This window comes from Mauremys reevesii, linkage group 10, assembly GCF_016161935.1.
Source record: "Mauremys reevesii isolate NIE-2019 linkage group 10, ASM1616193v1, whole genome shotgun sequence".
Classification (NCBI taxonomy): domain Eukaryota; kingdom Metazoa; phylum Chordata; order Testudines; family Geoemydidae; genus Mauremys; species Mauremys reevesii.
Window position 1 is genome coordinate 55,021,365 of NC_052632.1, and position 25,887 is coordinate 55,047,251.

Sequence of the window (25,887 nt, forward strand, 5' to 3'; positions counted from 1 at the left end):
TCTATTTCATGATAGACACTTTCAGATTGGATGCCCATTTTGGCAGAGCTGTCCTACAGCCATTTTGAATCCTACTGCCCACCTCCAATCAAACAGATAATTGCTTGTTGGTCACCAAGAGTGGAATCTATGTGATCAATCACTTGAAGGAGAAATGGCTACTTACCCTACCGTAACTGTGGTTCTTTGAGATTTGTTGTCCACATAGATTCCACAACCCGTCCTTCTACCCTGCTACTGCAAAGTTCTACTCCTCAGGGAATCTGTAATGGTGAAGGAACTGCGGGATGGTTGGGCCTGCTCCACCCCTTATGGCTTCAGATGGGTATGGTGGAGGGGTATAAGAAAGTAAAGGGTACAGGCATGGCCCCAATGGATTCTGCTGGCCAAAATAATCATATCTCATATGCATGGGGCATATTCGCACCAAGAGTAAAATCGATTTGGATAACACATCTCAAAGAACCACAATTACTATAAGGTAAGTAACCATTCTTTTTTATTGTTTTTAACAAATCTAAGAATTACATACCAAAAATACATTAAATGATCATTATGGTTGCAAAGCCATGCACCCAGGAATTGGAAGGTGCCAAAATATTTGTTGTTTGTGCAACTTCAATTTGACTTCCATAGGCATATTCTGTCAGAGGCAGTTTTTACTTACAGCTCACATACTGTTTGTTCTACAGAACATGCCTGCCTGACTTACTGTACAGAATGAAGTGAATGAGGCAGAGAGTTGCAAGAAGAGAAAGGAGAGTCTCTTGTGTTTAAATTCTTGGGACTGGACTGGGCCCCAGGAGTGCTGAGTTCTAGTCCTTACTCTCCAATAGGCTTCCTGTGTGATGCTGAGCAGGACTATTATAATGCACATGAGGTCAAAATGAACATTACTTAGACAACCTTAATTCTGACATTTCCTAACTGTTGAGTGCCTGACTTTGCAACCATAACATCCTTTTACTATATTTTGTGTATATAATCTATATGTATAAACAATCTCTCTTTTAGGATCAGCTGCAAACAAAGGCAGAAATACAGGATGCCATTTATGTGACTATGGAAATCCTCTCCAATTGGGGGAATGCAGTCAACGTGGGCTTGACGGAGGTGGAATTCTTTGATTTACATGCTGTCAGGATGTTTGTCTCTCCTCATGATGTGGATATCCGAAATACTGACTCTCCAGGGGATCTCTCTTGCCTGGTCAATAGAACCCTGAATGTAAGCTCCCCTCATCCCATCTGTAAAGGCTCCCTCATTTCAATAGTTTTCTTTATAGTTTATGATCTCTCAGTAAGTTATTTTCTTTCTAAAAAAATGTAAACCTGAATTTCACCACTTACTCAGGTATTTTAAATGTATGTAATGTATTGTTTAGGATTTGCAGAATTTCATGCTCAAAAGTCAGGAGACCGTAATTCTCTCTCCTTGTGTGTTTGCACTGTAATACAGGCTTTAAATACAGGAGCACATACAATTTATAAAACAATGGACTACAATGTAATGCATCTATCTGCCAAGATAGAATTTTTCTGGAAAGTCTTGTGACCCTTCTGCATTTCCTTGTTTTTCTTCTAGTGATTAACCTAAATAATTGTGTCTTCTGAAAATTTTGCACCTTCACTTCTTTTTCCAGACTCCTAATATATATTAAACACTGATCTTAGGACAGAAGTTTGGGACACCCCACTGCTAACCTTTTGCCAAGGGCAGTCACTGGATGGAGTAGAAAGACAAGGTGTTCCAGGCATAGGAGTGGCATGAAGATGAGTGAAAGAATTGAACAAAAGGGGTGTGCATGTTGGAAACATTGGATGAAGTTGAGGCAGTGAGAGGTGGGGGAGGAGAAAGGATGCTCTGTGGTAAAGCCATTGAACTCAAGAGTTCTGGGATGAAATCCTGGTCCCACTGAGATCTGTGGCAAAACTACTATTGAGTTCCCTACAGCTAGGCTTTCACCTTGGCCATACACTCACTGTGTGACTTTCAGCAAGTCATTTGAGATAAAATTTTCAGAAGTCTTTAAGTTCTACTGAAAGTCAATTGTACTTCAGGTTCTAAGTGACATAGGTGCTTTTTGAAAAATTGACCCTTAATCTCTCTGACCCTCAGTTCCCAGTTTGTAAAATAGGGATAATATTGTACTTCTCTCCTTCACACACTGTCTGAAGATACATTGATTAGTGTATGTGAGCCACTCAGATGTAACAGTGATATGTGGCATATTATTCTGTCCTCTTCTATGCAAGTTCTTATACTGCATGTCTTCCACTATGGTGCAATGTGACTAAATTCTATCACATGTGGTTTGATCTTTCTATCATGCTCTTCCCAGGGGAAAATTGTGTGTGCAGTATAATGTTTCGTTTTGGTGGTATGTGTGTTTTTTTATAAATTACATGTACTCTGTGTTATGTGTCTATATGGTCAAAGGCAAGTTTTAAGACATACACCTTCCACTGAGAACAAAAGAGACTGAGGTTTGTGGGGTTCTTGCAAACTATAAGCAGGAGCAGAGCTGCCTGCAGCCTTGAAGGCAAGAATAAAAATTTTAACTTTCTGATGACTTCCACATCAACTTCAATGGAAGAATTTTAAAGAGGAGAATGAGGTGGTCCAGAGGAAAAGGAGTGCTTTGGAGGAATGGAAACAGTCAGTCAGTCCCCGCCACCACTCCAGTGACTCCCATTCCCCAACTTTCTAAAACCCACTACCACTCTGAAACCCTCCTGTACTGAGCTGGTCAGAAATAGAGGGGAAAGGGAATATGAGACAACTGAACTCTCTTGTGGGACTGCAGCTGTATTTCTAAATTGAAATATTTGGGGGTTTGTCTGAAATATTTTGGGGGTTGGTCATTCAATTTTTGACCAAAAATAAAAAATTTCCACAGAAAGCACACTTTTCACAAAAAATTCTTGTCAAAAGAATTCTTGTCACTCAGTTTTCTGTTGAAAAAACTGTTCAACAGAAAATTTTCAAGAAGCTTTCATACTGTGCACCCTCACCTGACTTTACCTATAGCTGCCAAAATACCATCCTTTCTGGTTGCCAGAACATGTCCCATCCTTTTCCTCTTGGCTTTTGAAACCCCTTGCTAATTACTCTTTTCCCTGTGGTTGGCAGTGTAATAGCACAGGAGGGTCTCAGTAACTGGGGTGGGGATTATGGGTTTTGCTCTCTGACCCCATGATATAAACTCAGTAGCTGCATGCTACAGAAGCTACATTCGTGTGTTTTTTAATCCCCTTTGTCCATTTGCAGATGTCTACTCAGATCCATAATGTGGTTCTCTGTGAGGCTTCAAAAACATCAAGCACACACCTCTGTAGATCTGTAAGCTCTAGGTCTAAAATTGTCTGCAAAGGAGTCTGGTAAAGCATGAGCAGTACAGAAAATAACGTCGAGTCCCTTATTCCCAAGGGTTAAACCAGAAATGTACCTTCAGAAATTGTATTAATCTTTTTTCTCAGTGTGGTGGGCACAAATCATACTCCCTCCCCCCCCCCCCCTCCTCAACTGGCAAAGCTGATTAATTTGATTAAAATAAACTGTGAACTGGTTTTGACCCTGCACGTACAAAGCATTGCAGACAGTCTGAGCACTGGTGAGCATGCAAACTTCTCATAAGCACAGCAAGTAGCAGACCTATATTTAACAGCCCATCTGCTCTGTGCTTTTCTGCAGGCAGGAGAGTAGAGTGTACACTTTGGAGCCTGGGGTTAAAGGTTTTCTCCTTTTGCTTTCTCTTTAGCAGTCTTGTCTGTCAATTTGTTGTTCCTGTGACTTGGGCTCTCTGCTCCCTTTTTCTAGTGAGCTGTGAGTTAATCACAACTACTTTGCTGCAGGAGAAGAAAAGCCTATTACTAACAATCTCTGCTTGTCCGTGTTTTAGAGCACCAAGGAGCGTTTCCTGTGGACGTGCCCTTTTCATGCGCCAGTTCAGCTTTACTTTGTTATCCGCAATCCCAGTCGGTCACGTGAATTTGGTATATCTAAGATCAAGATTTGGAATTACAACACGACGACTCTTAGTGTAAGCAGCTTCTTCTCAACTCTTTGCTGTGTACACTCACCTTAGACCTAGATAGACTCAATTTGACCTTCCTTCCAAAAGTGTGAAATAAATATAGGTATTGTCTGCTCTAATAGGAAGGGGGAGCTGGAGGGATGTCTCATCTTCTGTGGGGTTTTGTTGTTGTCTTAATTCTAAGTGGTAGAAATGCAACGCATAGTGTTTTCACCAACAAAGTCAGTATTCTCTTTCAGATCCTTGCTAGTATTTCAAAAGGGGTAACAAAATCCTTGCATACAGTGTTTTTTGTGGCTTTACTGGTAATCAGAAATTGAGACGCTGAAAGGTAAGTGCATCTCAATGTGCAGGTCTCTGTTTGGGTTATATTATCAGAATAGAGAAGACTATTTGTCTGATCACATGATTATTTTGTAGATGATTTACAAGAGAGAGATTGATTGACTCTCCAACTCAGGTTCCTGTAGTTTTTTGTCACTTGAAATTTGGCATGTACGATCTGCGGATGGATGTTAAAACTTTAAAATATTCTAGCAGTGCAAGACACATTACATGGCAGATGGTTACTGATTCATATGTCTGAAATTCACTGTGAAATTATTCTAGTTAGTACACTATGATGTTCAGTTCAGAAAATTCCCAGGTACTGAGTAAAAGAGGATTTTCTGTTCTGGATTATAAATGAGATAAGCTTTATCCTTTCTGACTTGCTCTCATCTGTGTTCTTATATAAGCATATGGCAATACAAATGTATAGAAATTGCCACAGAGGAAACAGTCTTAACAAACACCAGTTTAAATTATTTTCTGGAATCCTTGTTGCTGTGTGTATTAAATGTGGGTTACAGGATGTTATACTGTAAACAGCGGGGATACAATGGACCTTTCTGAACCCTTTGAAAAGGAATTCTATTTGTGGAGTAAATAATACTGATCCATGTGTTGAATATGTCACAAATGTAACTGTATATTGATTTGATTAGATACATGAAATAGTTGGAAAACCCCCACTGCGGCCAGGTTCTCAGCTAGTACAAACTAGTGTAGTCATATTGACTCCTGTGCAGCAGTGCTGACTTATGCCAGCTGAGGATCTAGCCCACTATTTTTCATGTGAGGAAATAATAGAAAACAATTCTGCATAGTCCGCTATCATCTGTGATATGGAAAAGTTAGCATTATTTCTGCTGTATTCATTTTTATTCAAGTATTTTTAAAGAAATAAATAATAATAAAGAGCTTTACAATTTAACTTATAACAGCCCTCTGATCACTCCCTTCCCTGCTAAAATAAATCCTGACCAAAACTACTATTTTTTTAAGATCATGAGTATCACCACCTGCTTCCCCTTCTTTCTACCCCTCAAAATATCCATGAGTGGGGAGAAGTGTCTAAATGTATCTCAAGTGAATCCCGAATATTTTTGCAATACCATGCAAAGCTAAATTCAGTTTGAACAAGTACTTAAACAGAAACTGGAATTGTTGAGACTGTTTAGGGATCTAGGATTTTAAAACAGGCGACTGAAGGTCAAAAGAAGTGGTGGAAAGAAAACTATTAGAACCCACCACACAATTACTACAGAAAATTTAACTGATTTAAGCGAAAATGTGTATTAATTTATGGGACATCTCAAATAAAAAGTACTGTCTCACTATCATTATTGATTAAAATTTAAGGGCACTTCTGAAGGCGACTGCTGCATGTATTGATTTTAATGCAAATGTGATCAAGGTGATATCTTAGATAATCACCAACATAGGCAAGTTTACTAATTTAAGAGAAATCCCACACCAAATCACACAACTGGCTGATTAAGGGACTGATCTAAAGCCTATTAAGTGAATAGTAGTCTATCCATTGATTTCACTGGGTTTTGGATCTAGACCTACATTTACTGGATTAATTATAAAGGCAGGTATAATAATGACTAAACCTATAAACTTTAAGGAAATTGCCTTTATTACTATTGCCTTTATTTACTTTGGGGATACATAGAATTAATGGGATTGCTAAATTTAGTGTTTTAAAGTGTTAATTCACGTAAGAAATGTGTTAATCTGTGAAATTCACTGTTCATAAAAAGGCTCACAATGAAATTCATTTCCTCTTTTTGAGAATTATCTCTGTAGATCCACACTTTTTAGAGCATATGTCTTGGAATCAAACCTCTTGGTACCTGTGGAAAAACAATAGCCATTAGGGTTGTGTGCATATCTTACTCAAGGAATTAACGCTCTGGGGTGGTTATAGGCACCAAAAAAGGTTAAGGTCATCAAAAAATATTATTTCGTCGAAACAACCTCTGTGAAACAGGGTCACATCTGATGAATCTCCCAACTCAAAAAATGTTGATGAAAAAGTCTTGAAATTGTCAAAACATTTTTGAATGAAAAATTCCATTTTCTGGTTCTAAGATTCATAGATTATAGAAACCATTGTGATAATCTAGTCTGACCTCCTGTATAATAGGACATAGGACTTACCTGAGTTAATTCCTTTTTGATGGAGTTAAGGTTAACAATCTAAATCAGTATATAGGGTAAAATATAGTAGAGATGTCACAATTATTCCCAAACCAAATATAATAAATCCAGGAAATTCAGAACTAAAATTAAACTTCAGTAAATCCAAACATGTTAATGTATGGAAAAATGCTGCCAGGGCACCCAAATCACCTTACTCTGTCCTAAAGGGATACCATGCAATAACTGTACAGGTATGGTGAGTGTTTTGGTACAAGATAAAATTAATGTGGGAATTTCCTTATTTTTTTATCTAAAAATTCCATAAATGAACAAAAAACCCAAGTATAATGTTACCATGTGATATTTCTAGTGATTTGAAGTAGCAACCATATATCATTTTTTTTAAATGTTGCCTTTGATGATCAGTTGCACCAATGTGCGCTGGCTGCTTCCTGCCACTCTGAAGCAGCACAAGAAGCCGGAACATATTGGCCAGTTAAATTGGGTTTACAACTGCTTTGTTTTGCTAGAGCAGCTTAAAACCCAAGTTTTTTCCATCCTCCACCCCGTCCTTCAAATGCCACCTGCTTCTTGCACCTCTCTGTATTCCCTGGTGCATCCCACCAAGTTTCCCTTCTTGCATTCTCTACATTCCCCTGTGTGCACAGACCTGTTTTCCCTCTCTCCTGCCCACCCCTGCATGTGTGTACACATTATTTCCCCATCCTCCTGCACTGCCTACACACACACACACACACACACACACACACACACACACACCCCTACCTACCTCCTGTGAAGTGAGTGGACTCCCCTGCAGGGTCCTAGAGCCTGGGCTCAAGCCCTAGTCTAGTAGTCTACACAGCAATGAAATAGCCCCTGCAGCCCAAGTCCCGTGAGCACAGGCCAGCTGCAGGTTTTTCTTTTCTGTGGGCAGCACATTCTTAGGAGTGAAGTTAGGCCATGATCTGGAACGACACTTAAATATGCCCTGGCTCTGGGCACACTGAGGTAGCAAATGTGAGGGACAGAGTCTTGCATTCACCGCCCAGCCTCACACCCCGAGGCGGTGATTTACTTCTCCTTTGGCTGCTCCTGATGCCTAAACCACTTGGGAACACTACCCAGAAGGGGTGCATGAATCAATTATTCTGCAGGGAAAGAGTAAAATCTGCAGGGGATATTAATTCTGTGCTTGTGCAGTGGCACAGAATTCCCCTAGGAGTAAATTTCATCTGTATAAAGTCTGCCATCCATCAGATGGATCAGATCAGCCTCCCTAAATGGTGTAAGCCGAAGTCACCATAAAGGATGCCTCAGTGTCTCAACCTACTATGTAGTTTATGTCACAACAAATGGTGAAGGTTGGAGATGCTGGTGGTAGTTTTCTTGGTAGCAGACAATGCCTCTGGAACTCACATCCAGCAGAAATACAATTAAGATCAAACTTGCCCTCTTTGCTGAGGCTTTTCCAAATTTTGGTTTCCTAGCTGACTGGTAAAGCTGCAGGCAAGAGAGAAAACAGCAGGACGTTTGGGCTCTCTTACTGAAGTCTTGAATGCCTCAACTTAAGTCTTAAAAGGTATTCAGATACCATGAAGATGCATGCCATGCTTACAATAATAAAAGTAATCTTGATCAGTAAACTCGTTCCATTTTCTAACTCTTATTCTGGATCCCTGCACAACTTCCAGATACCTTTCTGGGGTATCACTTGTAGTAGGAAGAGGTCCTGAAACATAAGCCCTTGTATCAGAAGCCTAGTATGAGGCTTGAGGCCTGGACTAAAGAAGTGGTCAAAGCTTTTCTAATATCAAGCAAAGTCAGGCTATGATCTAGAGGCAGACCCTGCTCACGGAATCTGGCAATAACAGGGCTGATATTGCAGAAACGCACATTCCTAAGTAGTGTTAGGTACAAGAATATACATGCAAACACATTCCAGAAGGATGGTACCAGAACACCCCGATACCAGCACATTCCCCAAAGATAACAGGAACACACTGACTCATCCTAAAGATTAGGTCAGGATGACAGCATGATGGATAGAGATGTTTTGATCGAACCAACAGGTACAAGGCAATGGGTGGCGCCCAGATACGTCAAGGGCAATACGTAACTTGTTTGTATTGGTGTATAAACAGGTGTCTCAGAGGGAGTGTCTTTGGCCAGCCTAGGGGAGCAGTGGAAAATCCCACCACTGACTGAGCTGTGTCCATTGTCATGGACATACTTGTGCTAGTGTAATTGTAGACATTGATTCGGGGAGGTAGGACCATGCTTCGTCGGCAATAAACCTGGCTGGGTGCCTTCGTACCGTAATCAATCTTGTGATCATTGGATGGTTCACTCAAAGTCTGCTGTGCAGAGCTGGGACAGCACACAGGGAGAACACACACACGCAGCCAAACATCTAACCACACCAGTGATAAAAGAGAAAATTTAACTTCTGACTATATTTGAAACAATAGCTACAGAGCAGCAGCTATTTTGGAACCTTAGTTTACTGGCTTCTTCTTACAGGAAATTTAGGACAGTCTTATTTTTTCCAAGAGTCTTTATCTTTCGCAATCATATAATAAAACAACCCTGTAATCTCTAAAGCCAAGTTTTCTTTCTCCCCTTCTGAGGGGCTTGGAAGATGCTGACCTTAGCGGAAGTGTTGTGGTTTCACTTAAACATGACAGAGTATCACTCTGTGGTAGTTCTGCCTGCAACGATGCAGAGGGGGTTGGGGTGATAGCTGGACTAGTGGGTCCACCACTACACATATCTACTAGCCAAAACTTCCCATTTATAGGTTTACTGGGCAGCAGCTCATGGGTTATTTTAGCATCTGTGGAGTTGCTATACTGATGACCCATAATCTGCAGGGGGAAATTCTGTTCCCCTGGACCTCCACAGTGATCCCCATGAAAGTCTGATTGTTTGGAACCTACATTTAAAAACGTTTTGTATCTTTATATGGATTAATATCATATTATATTAATATGTTCCCTATTCACTCTGGAGTCAGTATATCAATTCTGTTATATCTGGTACATGGGGCAGTACAATACAAATCTTCATGCTTCTATTTCATTTCCTTTAGGAACTTGACGTTTGTGCAAAGAATGTGAAACTATATATTGATGAGAATCTTGTATTCGATGGTCAGTTAGAAAAAGGCTGTGGAGATCTAACCATTGATTTCAGCACTACAATTGACCTTAAAGACAATAGACAAGAGATTGCTGCACATTCTACACAAGGAAATAAAAAATCAAATGGAGCTAATAGCACAGGCAATAAGGAGGACCTGTTTTTAAAATACCCACAGCCAGACAGGGCTTCATTACACTGGAAATCTTCCTTAGAAGAAAACCTCCCTGAGGAAATGATGAATTCCATCAACTTTAGGAAAGAGAAATTGACTAAATTAGAAGAAGATCTGAAGGTGTTATCAGCTCCTGTGTCTGCGAAGGCTCTCAAGAATGATGGGTCAGAATCAGCAGTTATGGAGTATGTTCAGTCTGATGACGAGCTTACTATGAGTGAGCAAATGGAAAAACTAACTGGAAGAAAATTATCTGAATCTTCAGGTGTAACTCCATCTTGGTTACAGTCCTCTTCCCGAGTGACAGAGAAGTGCCATAAACAGAAACCCTCCTGGCTGGATACAGAGCACCCTTTAGATGTGAGAGTTCAAGAGCATTCTGATGGCACCATGAGGGGCTATCCAGGACTAATTGATGAGACTATCAAATGTCACGTAAGTGAACTGGGGAGATCCAACAGTAGGAATGCAAATGGAGATGAGAAGACACAAATGGTAACCAGTAAAGGCTGTTCTATTGATTTGGACATTTTAGACCAGCTTCCTAACAAATATTGCTGCACCCCTGAATGTCCTGCTGGTGGGAGGAGAAGTGGCAGAAGTGTAAGAAAGGAGGGTTTATGTACAAGTCATGGAGATGAAGATCTGACACACACAGGTAAGAGCTGAAGACAGCATCCTTAACTCAAGCATTGCTTACATATTCTCCATTATCAGGATTATATGAGACAGGTTTTAGTTACACTAATGCAGTATTTAGTTTTTGTTGTCCTCAAGCAGTACAGAGACACCACTGTACGGAGCATAGTGCAAACATGTAATGCTAGAGATCCCCTGTCCTGAACAGCTTGCATTCTAAGTTTGGGTGTCAGTCATGTTCAGAGGAGGAATGGATTCCATGGTTAATTATGTTGGAAGGTTATCTTACCTATAGGACTAGTTGGAAATTCTGATGAAACAGTTTAATCAGATACTGCTTATTTATTAACCTGAAAAGTTTTGTAAAAATGGTTTAGATTTGATGAATTTTCATTGATTCTCAGGCAGATTCTGTCAGAAACATGACTAGTTTCCTGCCAGTTCACCTGGTGGGGGTGCTGGGGAGCCTGTGTTTCCATGATATGTGGCTCCAGATCAAGCCCCATCATGTGAGGGCTTCCAGGTTCCCTTTCGTGGAGCCTGGGAATCCTGGCTCTAGCCAAGGCTCAGCTTCTAGTTCTCGAGCAGGAAGCCTTTAACCCCTCAGAACTCCAGCCTGAGCCAGGGCTCTCAGGGTTTCCAGGCTCCAGGCCACATAGGCAGAAGCCTGGAAGTCCTGAGATAGGTTCCCAGGATTTGTGGCTCCAGGGTCGCCCCGCTATACAGATGCCCTAGCCATGGACTCTGGGCCTTCCAGACTCCCAAGCCAGCCTACCAACCTATTTCCAAGAAAGTGGACAAGCTGTACCAAATCCTTTATGAGGGTTTTTCATGCTTTCATGTGCATCTTCCTCCTAACTCCCTAGGACTGGCAGCAACAATATAGAGGTCAAGATCTGGGTATTTAGACTAAGCCCCTAATGACAGAGGGGGGAAAAGATTAGATCCTTTGGGAAGGAAGCTGTTTTCTTCATCTTCCTTAAATATGAGAATTGTAAATGATCAGGCAATGATGGCCACATCCACATTTCATATCTGGGACAAAATTTCACTTTTTACAAATAATCTTCCAGAAGAGCATAGTAAATTAGCCAATGCCCTCATCAAGGAGAATCAAAATGTGGACAGACACCCTTAGAGCTTCATTTGACATTTTGGATTCTGCTCCTAGATTGGTCGCCTTCTCTGTAACTCATCGCAGACATGTTTGGTTCTTCTTTGAGATGTGTCCCTATGGATGCTCCCCTGTAGGTGTGTCTGTGTCCCTGCGCGTCTGATCAGAGATCTTTGGTAGCAGTGTCTGTTGGGCCTGTACATGCTCTTTCCCTTCTTTGTGTTGTCTGTTCCTCAAGGCTAATTAGTGTTGTGCAGGTGAACCACCTTCAGTTCCTTCTCAACCACCAATTAGCAATCCATTCACAGGGTACGTCTCCACTACCTGCCGGATAGGCAAGTAGCTATCGATCTATCGGGGATCAATTTATCGTGTGTAGTGTAGATGCAATAAATCAATCCCCGATCACTCTTCTGTCGACTGCTGAACTCCAGCTCGGTGAGAGGCAGAAGCAAAGTCGACGGGGGGAGTGGCGGCTGTCGTTCCCACGCCGCGAGGACACAAAGTAAGTGATTCTAAGTCGATCTAAGATACGTCGACTTCAGCTACGCTATTCTCATAGCTGAAGTTGCATATCTTTAAGATCGATTCCCTCCCCTCCCCCAGCCAGTGTAGACCAGGCCACAGATGCTTTAGGTCTTTAGAAAAGTTCCCTTAGTGTTTTCATTTGCTCTTTTCTTCTTAGTGTTATGGGGTTTCCGTTAGTTTTTCCTTCCTTGTTTAAAAATAAATAAATCAACCCCCTAGTTTTTATTTTATCTCCTTCTCTTCCCCCCACCCCCACCCCCAAGGGATTGCCCCCAGTAAGGGGCATGCCTGGTTCCCCTGGGTTTAAGAGGCACCTCTCTGGCAGGGAAGCCATAGTGGTTACAGACAGACATTCCTTCTGTGTGCAATGCCTTGGAGAGGCAATAAATCGATCCCCGATCACTCTCCGTCGACTGCTAGCAGTCACATTTCACATTTTTGCTAGCAGCTAAAAGCCAGATGCCAAAAAAGCCAGGAACTAAAGTTGAAACTACACCTGGTGGAGGGATGCAATGAACTCCCGTGGCCGCCAACATCACATGAAATCTACCTCTTATGATAGGGACTGGAAAAAGTTTGACTTGTTTGGAAGGAAGACCTACTCTTCATTGACCTTGCAGTTCACAATTGCAAATTACCAGGCTTAACAGCAAAATGCGACCACAAGAACTACACCACACTTAATGCTTTTATTGACCACCTGCCAGAATCACAACGAGAACAGTTTCAGGCCATTGTATATGAGGGGCAGCTAGTGATGAGAACAGCACTCTAGACTGCACTAGGTGCTGTGAATACAATGGCCCGCTCGGTATCAACAGTGGTCATGATGCAATGGACACATCATGGTTATACCTTTTGGGGCTCCCAAAGAAGGTTTAGATGATGGTAGAAGATCTCACTTTCGAATCCACAAAATTGTTTGCAGTTAAGACTGAGGCATTGCTCCACATTCTCAAAATTGTAGAGACACACTCTGGTCATTGGGGATCTACACACTGGGTCAGAAAAGGAAATTTAGTCCTCAGTGTTCCCACACATGACGTCAGCCACAGTCCCCTCCACAGTGCTATTATGAGCCATAGCAAAAGAAGTCTACATTTCATAGGTGTTAAACCCTCAGCCCCTCAATCTTCAACATCAAAACCTTCCACCTCAAAACACCAGTTTTGATGTCTTGGTCAAGGCTTTGAGAGACCACTCCCTACAGCATTAGCTGCAACTTTCAGACCTTCCGCATCCCTTCAGATGCTGTCTTGCTCTGTTTCTTCAAAATTGGGAACACATATCTACTGACAAATGTGTTTTGGAGATTTTCTGCAATGGATACTTTATTCATTTCACCTCTCCCCATCCCCTCTTCAGGGACCTTTCTTACGAGAGACTGTCAAGACAGGAAATAGATCACCTCCTATGCCTGGAAGCCATAGAACCTGTTCTGGTACATCTCAGAGACAAAAGGTTTTTATTCCCGATATTTCCTGATCCCCAAGAAAAAAGGAGGTTGGAGACCCATACTGGACCTCAGAGCACTGAAGAAGTACATGAAGGCAGAAAAACTCAAGATGGTCACAATAGCAGTGATTATTCCATCTCTGGAACAGGGAGATTGGGTCTCAGCCCTTGACCTCCAGGATGCATATTTCCACATATCCATTTTACCATCCCAAAGATAATTCCTTTGGTTTACCCTCAGTCAGGATTATTACCAGTACAGAAGGGAGTACTTCCTTTTGGCCTCTCTTCGGCTCCCAGAATGTTCTCCAAAGTCCTTTCCATAGTATTGACTTATCTACACATCCTGGGGATTATGATTTAAACATACTTAGACGACTGTCTTCTCAGGCCCCACTCCTTCAGAGATGCCCTACGAGTCACCCACGGAACTATGGACATATTCATGAAGCTGGGTCTCCAAGTTCATGTCCAAAAATCAACCTTAACTCTGGTACTGTGTTTGGAGTTTATAGGGGCCAATCTTGACTCACTGCAATCAAAAGCACTCCTTCCGCAACACAGATTTCACAGCCTGCCCACACTCATTTAGACAATTCAAGCCAGCCCACAAACGTCAGCCAGACATTGCCTCCAGCTTCTGGGACATATGGCGGCAAGCACATTTATAATATCTCATGCCAGACTATACATGAGGTTTCTTAAGGCATGGTTCAGATCTGTATACAGACCAAAGACAGGTTAGACAAATGCCTTCCAGGATCAAACACTCCCTGGATTGGTGGAAAGACCCAACAAAGGTCTGTATGGAGGTCCTGTTCACACATCTCCCCCAACATTGTATCCCTAATTGGCTGGAGAGCTCATCTCAACAACTTCAAGAGTCAGGACAAGTGGATGCCCATGGAGATAACTCTCCACATCAACCTCCTCGAACTCAGAGAGGTCAGAAATACTTGTGCTCACTTTCTTCCACTGATCAGAAATAAGCACACAAAAATTATGTCAGACAACGTAGCGTGCATGTATTACATAAATCGTGAAGGGAGTGCAAGACCATCCTCCCTATGAGCAGAAGCGCTAAAGCTATTAAAACATTCGCTACAGTGTTTTAATATCAGCGGCTTATCTACTGGCAGTGCAGAACATAACAGCAAACAGTCTCAACTGCAAGTTCTCACATGACCATGAGTGGGAAATGAACCCAACAGCATATTCTATCAATGGGGACCCCGACGATAGACTTGTTTGCTACTTACCTGGAAATGCCCACTCTATTGCTCCAGAGCCGGCCACAGGAAACATTCATTAGGGGATGCTCTCCTTCTTCCATGGGACTAGAGTCTTTCTCCCATTCCCTCTGCTGTTCAAGGTCCTGATAAAAATAAAAAGAGAAAAAGCAAGCATCATTCTGATTGCTTCCAGGAGGCCAAGACAGACGTGTTACCCATATCTGACACAGCTGGCAACATGTTCCCCAATCCCTCTTCAACCCATCCCTTTACCTCTTTTTGCAGAACAAAGGACAAAATCTCCATCCCAACCTGCAGATCCTCTGTCTCAAAACTTGATTCCTTCATGGTTCCAAGGAGGTGCAGGAAGTGCTACTACACAGTAGAAAATCGGTTACCTGACACACTTACCTGCAGAAGTGGACTGTGTTTCAGGTTTGGTGCAATTCCAGACAAATTACCCCATCATCGTCCACTCTCCCCATGGTATTGCACTACATACAGTATCTCAATGTCAGAGCTATCCCTCAGTGCACTCTAAGTACACATTGCAACCATAACGGCTTTCCATCAGCAAACAGAAGGATATTCAGTTTTCACCCACTCAAGTACAAAGAGATTCCTCGTGGGCAATGTCTGTCCCCAACCCAGATATCCCACTCCAACATGGGACCTAAAGCTAGTTTTAAAGAGCCTGACTAGACCACCCTTTGAACCTATGGCCTCTTGTTCACTTTCATACCTATCAATGAAGATGGCATTTTTGGCAGCCATCACCTCGGTGAGGAGAATAGGGGAGATAGCAGCACTAATGGCTCCCCCCCCCCGAGTATTCTTTAAAGACAAGGTTACTCCTAGGCCACATTCAAAGTGCAACCCTAAGATGACCTTGTCTTTTCACATAAAGCACCTGATTCACCTACCAACCTTTTCTCCTATCTCACTTTGATAATAGGGAGGCTATACTGCATATGCTAGATGTTAGGAGAGCCTTAGGGCTGGTCTTCACTATGGGGAGATCGACACTGCTTCAATTGATGCAGCAGGGGTTGATTTAGCGGGTCTAGTGAAGACTCGCCAAATCGATGCAGAGTGCTCTCCAGTTGACCCTCGTACTCCAGCTCCCCAAGAAGATTAAGGTAAGTTGATGGGAGAGCATCTCCCGTCAACGCAGTGCAGTGAAAACACCGGGGGAAGTCAATCTAAGCTGTGTCAACTCCAGCTACGTTATTCATGTAGCTGGGGTAACATAACATAGGTAGACTTACCCCGGTAGTGAAGACAAGCCCTTAGCCTTTTATCTGAACGGGACGAAAGCCTTTAGGAAATCTCCGAAGCTTTTCCTCTCCATTGAGGAAAGATCAAAAGGCATAGCAATATCAGCCCAAAGACTTTCCAAATGGTTCTCAAACTGTACTAGCCACTGCTATCATGCTCTTACCTCCATCTGGAATCTGCATATACTCGATGAAGTGGTTATTACTCTCAAAGAAAACATCTTTATAAAAAACAGCAACAACAGCAGCCTCCTCCTTCTCAGTCTCAATTTAGGAAAAGATTCTCCAAACTCAAGATGAGACTGAAGTACTTTTCTATGACTTCTTTTTGCCTAATATTAGACCTCAAGTTTGATATTAAAACCAAGAGCTGCAAACAAACCATAGATGCTCATTGTCTACCCTGTGGAGACTGTCTGTCTGATTTGTACAATACATGGCAAAACATCACTATGGACAGATGGATTTTGGAAAGGAGGGTTACACCATACAGTTCAAGACTATTTCACTCTCCCTTTCCTTCCCTTTTCAGGGACACCTCTCACAAGAGAATTCTCAGGGAAGAAATCCATTCTCTTCTACTACAGAGAACAATAGAGGAAGTCCTGGAGGATCTCAGGAATCAGGGGTTTTATTCTGGTTCCTAAGAAGGATGGAGGTTTCTGATCAATCCCAGATCTGAGAAAATTAAACAAATACATTAGGAATTTTCACTTCAGGATGCTGACTCTTAGATCAGTCATCCTCTCTCTTTCTGCTCTAGATTAGCTTGCTGCTCTCTATTTAAAAGATACCTACATCCAATTTCCATTCAACCATCTCACAGAAACTACCTTCATTTAACCCTGGGACAGGTCCAATACAAGGTTTTCCAATTTGGCCTTTCTACTGTACCTTGGGGTTTTACAAAATGCCTTTCTGTAATAGCAGCCTTCCTGAACAGACAATGCATTTTTGTGTTCTCATATTTCAGTGACTGGCTTCTGAAAGCTCATTCCAAAGTCGAGTTGAACAAAGTCATTCTCTTCACGTATTCTCTATTCCAAAAATTATGTTTTCCGACAAACAAGAAAAAATCATATTGCACCCAGTGTAAACAATTATTTTCATAGCAGTAGTTGTCAACTCCACAGTAATGAGAGCATTCCTCCCAGAGAAAAAATTCCAAAAACTGAAATCCAGCTTTCTCCAGAAATCAGTGCAGGAAGTACTGTTCTTCCTCAGCTTTCTGGGTCATGTGACTTTAACACATCTGTTACACCTTACACAAGATTCAGAATGAAACCTCTGGATTTCAAGAAATTTCATTCTCACGGTGCACAGCATGTACACGATGCTTACAATCCAAGGAAAGCTTGGAATACTTTTCTATGGTAGATGAAGCCCAGGAATGTACTGAAGGGAATAATGTTCAACCCCCCGCCTCCTTCAGTAATAATTAAAACAGATGCTTCCAAGATGGGTTGGGGGCACATTTCAACAAATTATTAACAGGGGGTCTCTGGAATCTGCAAGAATTGCAAACTGACATCAGTGTTTTGGAATTAAAGGCTATCCATTTAGCACTCAAATCCTTACTCCCTCAGATTCAAGGCTCTGTGTTGCAAGTTGCCATCAGCAATGCGTCAGCAGTATATTCTGTAAACAAACAAGGAGGTGCCCATCCATCACAACTTTACCGAGAAGCAATAGAACTATGGAACTGGTGTATATGTCATGAAATTTATCCAACTGTGATGCATGTAGCAGGATCTAACAATAAACTGGCAAACCAACTAAGCAGAGACTCTTCTCAGGTTCACAAATGGTCTCTAGAGGAATCAGTGATTCAAGACATTATCAATCTTTGGGGATTTCCAAATGTAGATCTCTGCCATCAACCTCAATACCAAATGCCCTCACTTTTGTTTGAGAGAAGAGATAGACATTCAGTCATTGATGGATATGTTTCTCATCTATTGGGGGACAGATCTGATGTATGCTTTCCTGCCTTTTCCATTATTGTTTAAGGTGGTAAAAAAGATCAGACAGGACTCAGCCAAAATGATACTCATTGCTCCAGCATAGTCAAGACAGCAATGGTACATGAACTAGTTTCTTCTCTACAAAAGGAAATTCAAACACTTACCTGTATTGCCATATCTCCTATCATAAAAATGGGAAGAGTGCACCATCCAGACCCTCAATCGCTACATCTCATGGCATTGGCAACAGGACTCTGACAAATTTTGAGAACTCTTTTTCTCTTGAGATGCAACAAAATGGCAGATGAAATTCAATGTTGCTAAATGCAAAGTAATGCACATTAGAAAACATAATTCCAACTATACATATAAAATGATGGGGTCTAAATTAGCTGTTACCACTCAAGAAACAGAGGGGTAGCCGTGTTAGTCTGGATCTGTAAAAGCAGCAAAGAATCCTGTGGCACCTTATAGACTAACAGACGTTTTGCAGCATGAGCTTTCGTGGGTGAATACCCACTTTAGTCTATAAGGTGCCACAGGATTCTTTGCTGCTTTCACTCAAGAAAGAGATCTTGGAGTCATCATGGATAGTTCTTTGAAAATATCCTCTCAATGTGCAGCGGCAATCAAAAAAGCGAACAGAATGTTGGGAATCATTAAGAAAGGGATAGCTAATAAAACAGAAAATATCATATTGCCTCTATATAAATCCATGGTACACCCACAACTTGAGTACTGTGTGCAGATGTGGTCCCTCCATCTCAAAAAAGAAATATTGAAATTGGAAAAGGTTCAGAAAAGGGCAACAAAAATTATTAGGGATATGGAATGGTTTCCATATGAGGAACGATTAATAAGACTGGGACTTTTCAGCTTAGAAAAGAGATGACTAAGGCGGGATATAATAGAGGTCTATAAAATCATGACTGGTATGGAGAAAGTAAATAAGGACATGCCAGCTATGTCTAATGCATAATGTTTAGTAAAAGTATGTACTGAGCTCCATGTGGCTGCTTTACACATTTCAATTAATGAAATAGATCTATGCTGCTGAAGTAGAAACTACCTTGGTAGAATGTGTTTTAATAGTAGGAGAAGAAGAATGTGAAACATTCTTATAACTCACTTCATTGAACTGTCTGACCTAGAGCACTGGTCTTGTAAACCAGGTGTCATGAGTTCAAATCTCGCTGGGGCCTGGGGAGCAGTTTCTGGCTGGCCTGTTGTCCCCTAGCAGTGAGGTGCTTGGCTTTACTTATTTGGGGCACCTGGCATTGGCCACTGTCGGAAGACATGATAGTGGGCTAGATGGACCTTTGGTCTGACCCAGTATGGCCGTTCTTATGTTCTTAACCACTTTTCCCTTGAAGTTATCTGTATAGGAAATAAACAGTTGGGAGGTCTGAACACTTTAGTTTTGTCTAAATAGTAAGCCAGAACTTTTTTTGCATCCAAACAATGTAACTTTAATTCACTCTTATGAGTGTGAAGTTTTGGAAAGAGTATTGGCAGGTTAATACATTGATTAACAAGAAAATCAGAAATTACTTTAAGTAAAAAAAATGTGGGTGTTTATCTTTATAAAAAATTGTAAATGGAGGGTCTGCCATCAAGGCATAAAATTCACTAATTCTTTTAGCCAACGTAACTGCTATAATAAAGGCTGTTTTAATGGAAAGATGAAATAAATATCAAGCAGATAAAAGTTCAAATGTTATCACTTGGTTTAAGTCCCATGGAGAAACTGGTGGGTAAAGATTCAACTGACCCTTAAAAATCTTTCAAAAATATAACAAGAAAAAATTGATTTTACCATCCACAGGATTATGAAAAGCTGCTATTGCATCTAAATGCATTCTAAACGATGAGATGGATAATCCCTTATTTGTTAGAAAAAACGAGTACTCTAAAATGCACTAAATAGGTGCAAATACTGGATCAAAACCCTTATCTGATACCCAAAGTATAAATCTCCATTTTATATCATAACATATTCTAGTAAAAGCAGCAAAGAGTCCTGTGGCACCTTATAAACTAACAGACGTATTGGAGCATGAGCTTTTGTGGGTGAATACCCACTTTGTCTAATGAATGTAGTGGAAATTTCCAGGGGCAGGTATATATATGCAAGCAAGAATCAGGCTAGAGATAATGAGGTTAGTTCAGTCAGGGAGGATGAGGCCCTCTTCTAGCAGTTGAGGTGTGAAAACCAAGGGAGGAGAAACTGGTTTTGTAGTTGGCTAGCCATTCACAGTCTTTGTTTAATCCTGAGCTGATGGTGTCAAATTTGCAGATGAACTGAAGCTCAGCAGTTTCTCTTTGAAGTCTGGTCCTGAAGTTTTTTTGCTGCAGGATGGCTACCTTTAAATCTGCTATTGTGTGTCCAGGGAGATTGAAGTGTTCTCCTACGGGTTTTTCTATATTGCCATTCCTAATATCTGATTTGTGTCCATTTATCCTTTTCCGTAAGGACTGTCCAGTTTGGCCGATCATCCTGGACAATGATCCCTCACTTTCACAGACCTTGGGTGGGAGGCCAGTCCTCGCCCACAGTCAACCTGCCAACCTGAAGCATATTCTCACCAGTAACTGCACACTGCACCATAGTAACTCTAACTCAGGAACCAATCCATGCAACAAACCTTGATGCCAACTCTGCCCACATATCTACACCAGCGACACCATCACAGGACCTAACCAGATTACCATCACCGGTTCATTCACCTGCACATCCACCAATGTAATATATGCCATCATATGCCAGCAATGCCCCTCTGCTATGTACATCGGCCAAACTGGACAATTCAGGAGTCAAAATATGCCAATAGTGGCGCTGGAACACTTTTTATAGTCAGAACAGCTAACGAAACGTAAAGTAGTGGTCCCCAAGAGGGCCGTCCAGAGGGGGGGGCAAGTGGGGCAATTTGCCCCAGGCCCCGGGCTCAGCAGGGGCCCCCGCGAGAACGGCCGAGGCTCCCTCCCCAGCTCAACCCCACCTCTGCCCCTCTCCCGGAGCCTCAGCGCACCCAGGAACGTCCCTGAACAGTGGTACAGCGTGGCTCCGGCGGGGCCCCTGAGCTCCGCCCCGCTCAGAGCCGCATGGTAAGGGGGCAGGGCTGTGAGCTCCAGGCCGAATAGAGAGAGCTCAGGCCCCGCTGGAGCTCACAGCCCCACCCCCTTACCACGTGGCTCTGAGCGGGGAGGAGCTCAGGTCCCGCCGGAGGCACGGGGCTGCTGCGCTGTTCAGGGACACTCCTGGATGCGCTGAGGCTCCGGGAGAGGGGCGGAGGCGGGGGTAAGGGGCCAGGGCCGGGAGGGGTTGGATAAGGGGCAGGGAGTCGAGGGGGCAGAGGTTGGGGAGGCAGTCAGGGGACAGGGAATGGGGGGGTTGGATTGTGGGCATTCTGGAGGTTTGTCAGGACTCAGTCGATGGGGTCGGGGCAGTCAGGGGATAGGGAGCAGGGGTGGGGTCCTGGGGTGGTGGTTGGGGGGGGTCTCTGGGGGACAGTGAGGGGACAAGGAGCAGGATGGGTCAGGGATTCTGAGGGGGGCAGGCAGTCGGGGGGCAGGAAGTGGGTGGGGGTCGGATAGAGGGCAGGGCCAGGCTGTTTGGGAGGCACAGCCTTCCCTACCCTAAAGCTCATTCAGCAGTTTGAGGCTTGCAGAAGAGCCAAACTGTTAGCTTTTCCATTAGGGCTACCATCCCTTTCACTTCTCAAATGCCAAATTATAGTCTATATTTAATTTCAGTGCCATAGGGAGATTCATGTCAGGGGAAGGTAGCTTCATTTAAACTAGCCACTGGGGGAGGGATCACATGAGAAGACCAATATCCTACACCACCTACCTCCTTCCCAACCCTACCAAGGGAGACCCCTCTCCCCTGCATTCCCTTAGGCTTCAGAAGGGTTAATTCAGTGGTTCTCAAACTTTTGTACTGGTGACCCCTTTCACACAGCAAACCTCTGAGTGCGAACACCTCTCCCCCCCTTATAAATTGAAAACACTTTTTAATATATATTTAACACTATTATAAATGCTGGAGGCAAAGCAGGGTTTGAGGTGGAGGCTGACAGCTCACAACCCCCAGTAATAACCTCGTGACCCCCCTGAGGGGTCCTGACCCCCAGTTTGAGAACCTCTGGGTTAATTTAATTTTAGCACCCTGTGTCCATTCACATGCATTTTGAGCATTTCAGTTTTCACAACATAGGCTCATCCCAGATTCTGGACAAGCTCAAATGTTCAGTTTGTGGAGTATGTACATAAGCTATACTAAAGACAAACCCACAGTAACCGTCTCCAGTTTGTGATGGACCCCATGGAGCCAGTGTCTAGGAAACAGATAAATGCTTGGAGATTAAGTCCATTAATGACTATTAGCCAGGATGGGTAAGGAATGGTGTCCCTAGCCTCTGTATGTCAGAGGGTGGAGATGGATGGCAGGAGAGAGCTCACTTGATCATTACCTGTTAGATTCACTCCCTCTGGGGCACTTGGCATTGGCCATTGTCGGTAGACAGGATACTGAGCTGGATGGACCTTTGGTTTGACCCAGTATGGCTGTTCTTATGTTCTAAGCTAAATGAACTCAAAGTTATGGAGACAGATATGAGTCAAGGAAGCCAGCAGAGTATCAGAAACCTGGAAAAATCTCTGACTGGATGGGCTCAGGCATTTGGTCACAAGCTGAGGTGGTTCAAAAGTTTTGGATTTTTTTAAGCAGAATTTTTGTATTGTTTCTTTAAGCAATCAAACACAGCAAGCAGCAAATATTTGGTCTCACACTTCTGAAACCCCAAACCATATTCAGGTTTTGGCAGACTAATTTCAGCTTTTCAATTTAAAAAAACACAACAAATTTTGAAGGAAAGCAGACATTGTCCATGATTTTTTTCTGCTTTTTAAAAACCCCTAGTTTTCGATCCAAAAAAAGTTTTGACGGAAAATATTTGTCCAACCCTTTTAATGAGCTTTAGTGCCTTTTAGCACTAGCTGATGCTGAGAACCAGTGATACCTTGTAAAGAAGTTTTCTCAAAACGGGGTTTGTGCCGAGATGTGGAAGGTTTATTTTTCCCAGGGCCGCCCGTGGGGGGGAAGCAAGTGGGGCAATTTGCCCCGGGCCCCGCAGGGCCCCCCAGGAGAATATAGTATTGTATGGTATTGCAATTTTTTTATGGAAGGGGCCCCCGAAATTGCTTTGCCCCAGGCCCCCTGAATCCTCTGGTCCCCAAACTTTTTACCTCGCCCCCCCTTACTCCTGTCCACACACCCCTAGAGCGGGTTCTGGGAGTGGGGCCGTGGTTCCGGGAGTGGGGTACACAGACAGAAGTAAGGGGGCTGAGGCTGGGGCCACAGCTGGAGGCAGGCTGCAGCACCCCCACTTCCCGCACCTATGGATGCCACTGCAGCTTCAGTCCTTCAGACATCATCAAGAACAGAAAAGGGGTGAGGAACACCTTTTTCAATTTTTCCTCATTTCTTTGACCACATTTATTTGTCTGGACACAAATACATTTTCTGTGAGGTGGTAAAGGTGGCCGGCACATGTTTGCAGGAGAGAATCCAATTCAGGCTAATCCCTGAGCTATATAATACAGCTCTATATTTGGTAGACCTAAACCTTTATTTGTTTTATATGCCTAAATTCCATTCATTTAATTCTGGGATGTATTTTATCCTATATAAATCCTTTAATCAGATTTTGTATTATTTTAAGAAATTGAGACCCACTTGTAATGAAGCAGACAGAATATATAGTTTAACCAAGGGGCTGTGACCATACAAAATAAATGACGTCCCTACACTGAGAACAAAATATTGGACCAGTTCACAATATGGTCATGTAAAGCTTATATCATTGGATTATATTGTATTTTACCATAGCCGTAAATCTTTGTTTTGATGATGCATAAATTAAATGGGGAAAAATGTTAATGCAGCATTGTTGAGAAATTAAGCACCAAAAAGGCGGGAAATGTGAACATTGTGGTTCCTTCAGTAATACTAAGTCGACCACATTCCATATCCTGGGTGTTTTATGTTATAACATTTAATAACATAAAAAGTAATCTATCATTGCTGTTGGGGGTAAAAATTGGGAAACCGAGTCACAAGTCTACCCAATTTAGACTTAATCAATTGTCACCTTTAATTCTCTCTGAGATTGTATAGATACCGTCACTTACAGTATGTTTCACAGGGTCAACTCACTGTAGGAGCTGCCTGTTCCTGGTGGCTCTGGGGATTAGCTCTTGCCAGCCGCTGCTCTCCTCTGGTGGTGTCTCTGCCCGTCGTCTGTTTCACTCTGCTGCCCCTTTCACTCCTAGAGCTGCAGCTTCCTGTTTGTGGCTTGGCCCTCTGGCCAGGTTACTAAGGTCCTCCCCTTCCGAGGTAGTCAAAGTCCTTCTGGACCAGCTGTCCAGCTGGCATCTCCTCCACTCTGTGCCACTTCCCAGTGGCTGGTGGTGGAAACACTCAGGGATCTGCGGTCTACAAGATTAAACCTTAAATGGAGCCTGGGCATATAAAGACAGTACGTAGAAACCTCTTACTACCTGTGGGGGAATTAGTAGGCGTTCTTACAAAATGGACCATGACATGGGACTGGGTGGCACTTAAGCAGGGGGTAGGAATGCCAAATCCCAGTGGAGAGAGGGGGTAGGTGCTACTACCTGATGGTGTGGACCCTACCTAAAGAGTCCTAGACACCATTTGACCTTCCCTTCTCCGGTGTTTAAAGACAGAGCTAATTCGACTCTGCTAAGAGACATCATTTCTGTTCAGTGATTAACGGGGCTGAATCACAGATAAGAAGGTCTATGTCTTAGACCTGGTGGAGGTACAGTGGTAAAATGAAAGACAATGCAGAGGCTGTACTGGCAATGAGCTTCCCTGTTACCCAGAGAAATCACTAAGAGCTAAAATAACTGAAGACCTGGGTTAAGCAGTGGAACCTCAGAACATGGCATCACAGAAGTGGCAATGAGCATCCAACAGCAGCAGCACACGACCAGCAGTAGCAGGGAAAAGCAGCAGAGGCAGAAGTAGTGGCAAAGAGCCAGTTGCAGAGGAGCACAGTGACCACAGAGACATTGCTCGATGCTCCCCACATCCTCCACGTGTGAAAGGTGAACCTTGTGAACACACTTCTGAACTCTGGGTCTTTGATAACCAAGGACAGCTACCTGTGAGTGGGTTGCAGTGGAGGGAGAGAGGAGTGATGTGTTCAAGAGACATTTGTTGGTCTGACTTTCCCACCACAAGGTGGAAAGCTGGGGCAAAGGACACTGCCCAAAGCACTGTTGGGTTAGGGTTGCCTATGGTCACATGCTGTTGAATGTGGTTGTGGTGTTTTCCCAAACTAATGCTTGGTTTCCTTACCCTTTAAATAAAAGTTCTTTTGTTATAGGGAAGTATTACCTCTTAGAGGTGCCATGGGGTTGTGTTAAGTTTTCCCAGACTACTGGGTGGACGCTTGAGCCAGTTCTGTTCTGTATTGTTAAAAGGGACCCCTGGATATTGAACCTGGACCTTATTGCTGCCAGCCAGCCCTGGCAGAAGGGTTACACTGATGGTCATTAAAGAAGAAAGAACAATAATGGTCTCTCTCTGAGTATATTGTCAGTATAACTGCACACTCTCCAACCTTCATCCCCACTTCTTCATGGTCTCAGTTATGGATTCTGATTAAGTGGACAGGAGCTGGGATGGAGTCAGTGTTGTGGCTCTCTACGTAACCTTACAACCAATATTCAGGGCCAAAAAGAAGCATGTGCCCAGCAGTCCTGCCAACGTTTGTGATTTTGTCAAGAGTTTCATTATATTTGGTGTTTTTTCTTAAAGCCCCA

At 42.9% G+C, this 25,887-nt stretch overlaps 1 protein-coding gene across 11 annotated transcripts in view; it reads left to right on the plus strand.

Moving 5' to 3' along the window:
* The window catches only part of LOC120373518 (katanin interacting protein), a 166,125-nt gene that overhangs the window by 76,327 nt on the left and 63,911 nt on the right, over positions 1 to 25,887 (plus strand). For all 11 annotated transcript variants that reach the window (XR_005585566.1, XR_005585567.1, XM_039492036.1 and 8 more), the window contains 3 exons: positions 1,015 to 1,227; positions 3,902 to 4,042; positions 9,600 to 10,482. Coding sequence is in view for 9 of the 11 variants with exons in the window: in XM_039492036.1 (XP_039347970.1) it covers positions 1,015 to 1,227; positions 3,902 to 4,042; positions 9,600 to 10,482 (1,237 nt within the window). In the remaining 2 variants the exon portion in view is untranslated. The remainder of the gene's footprint in view (positions 1 to 1,014; positions 1,228 to 3,901; positions 4,043 to 9,599; positions 10,483 to 25,887) is intronic.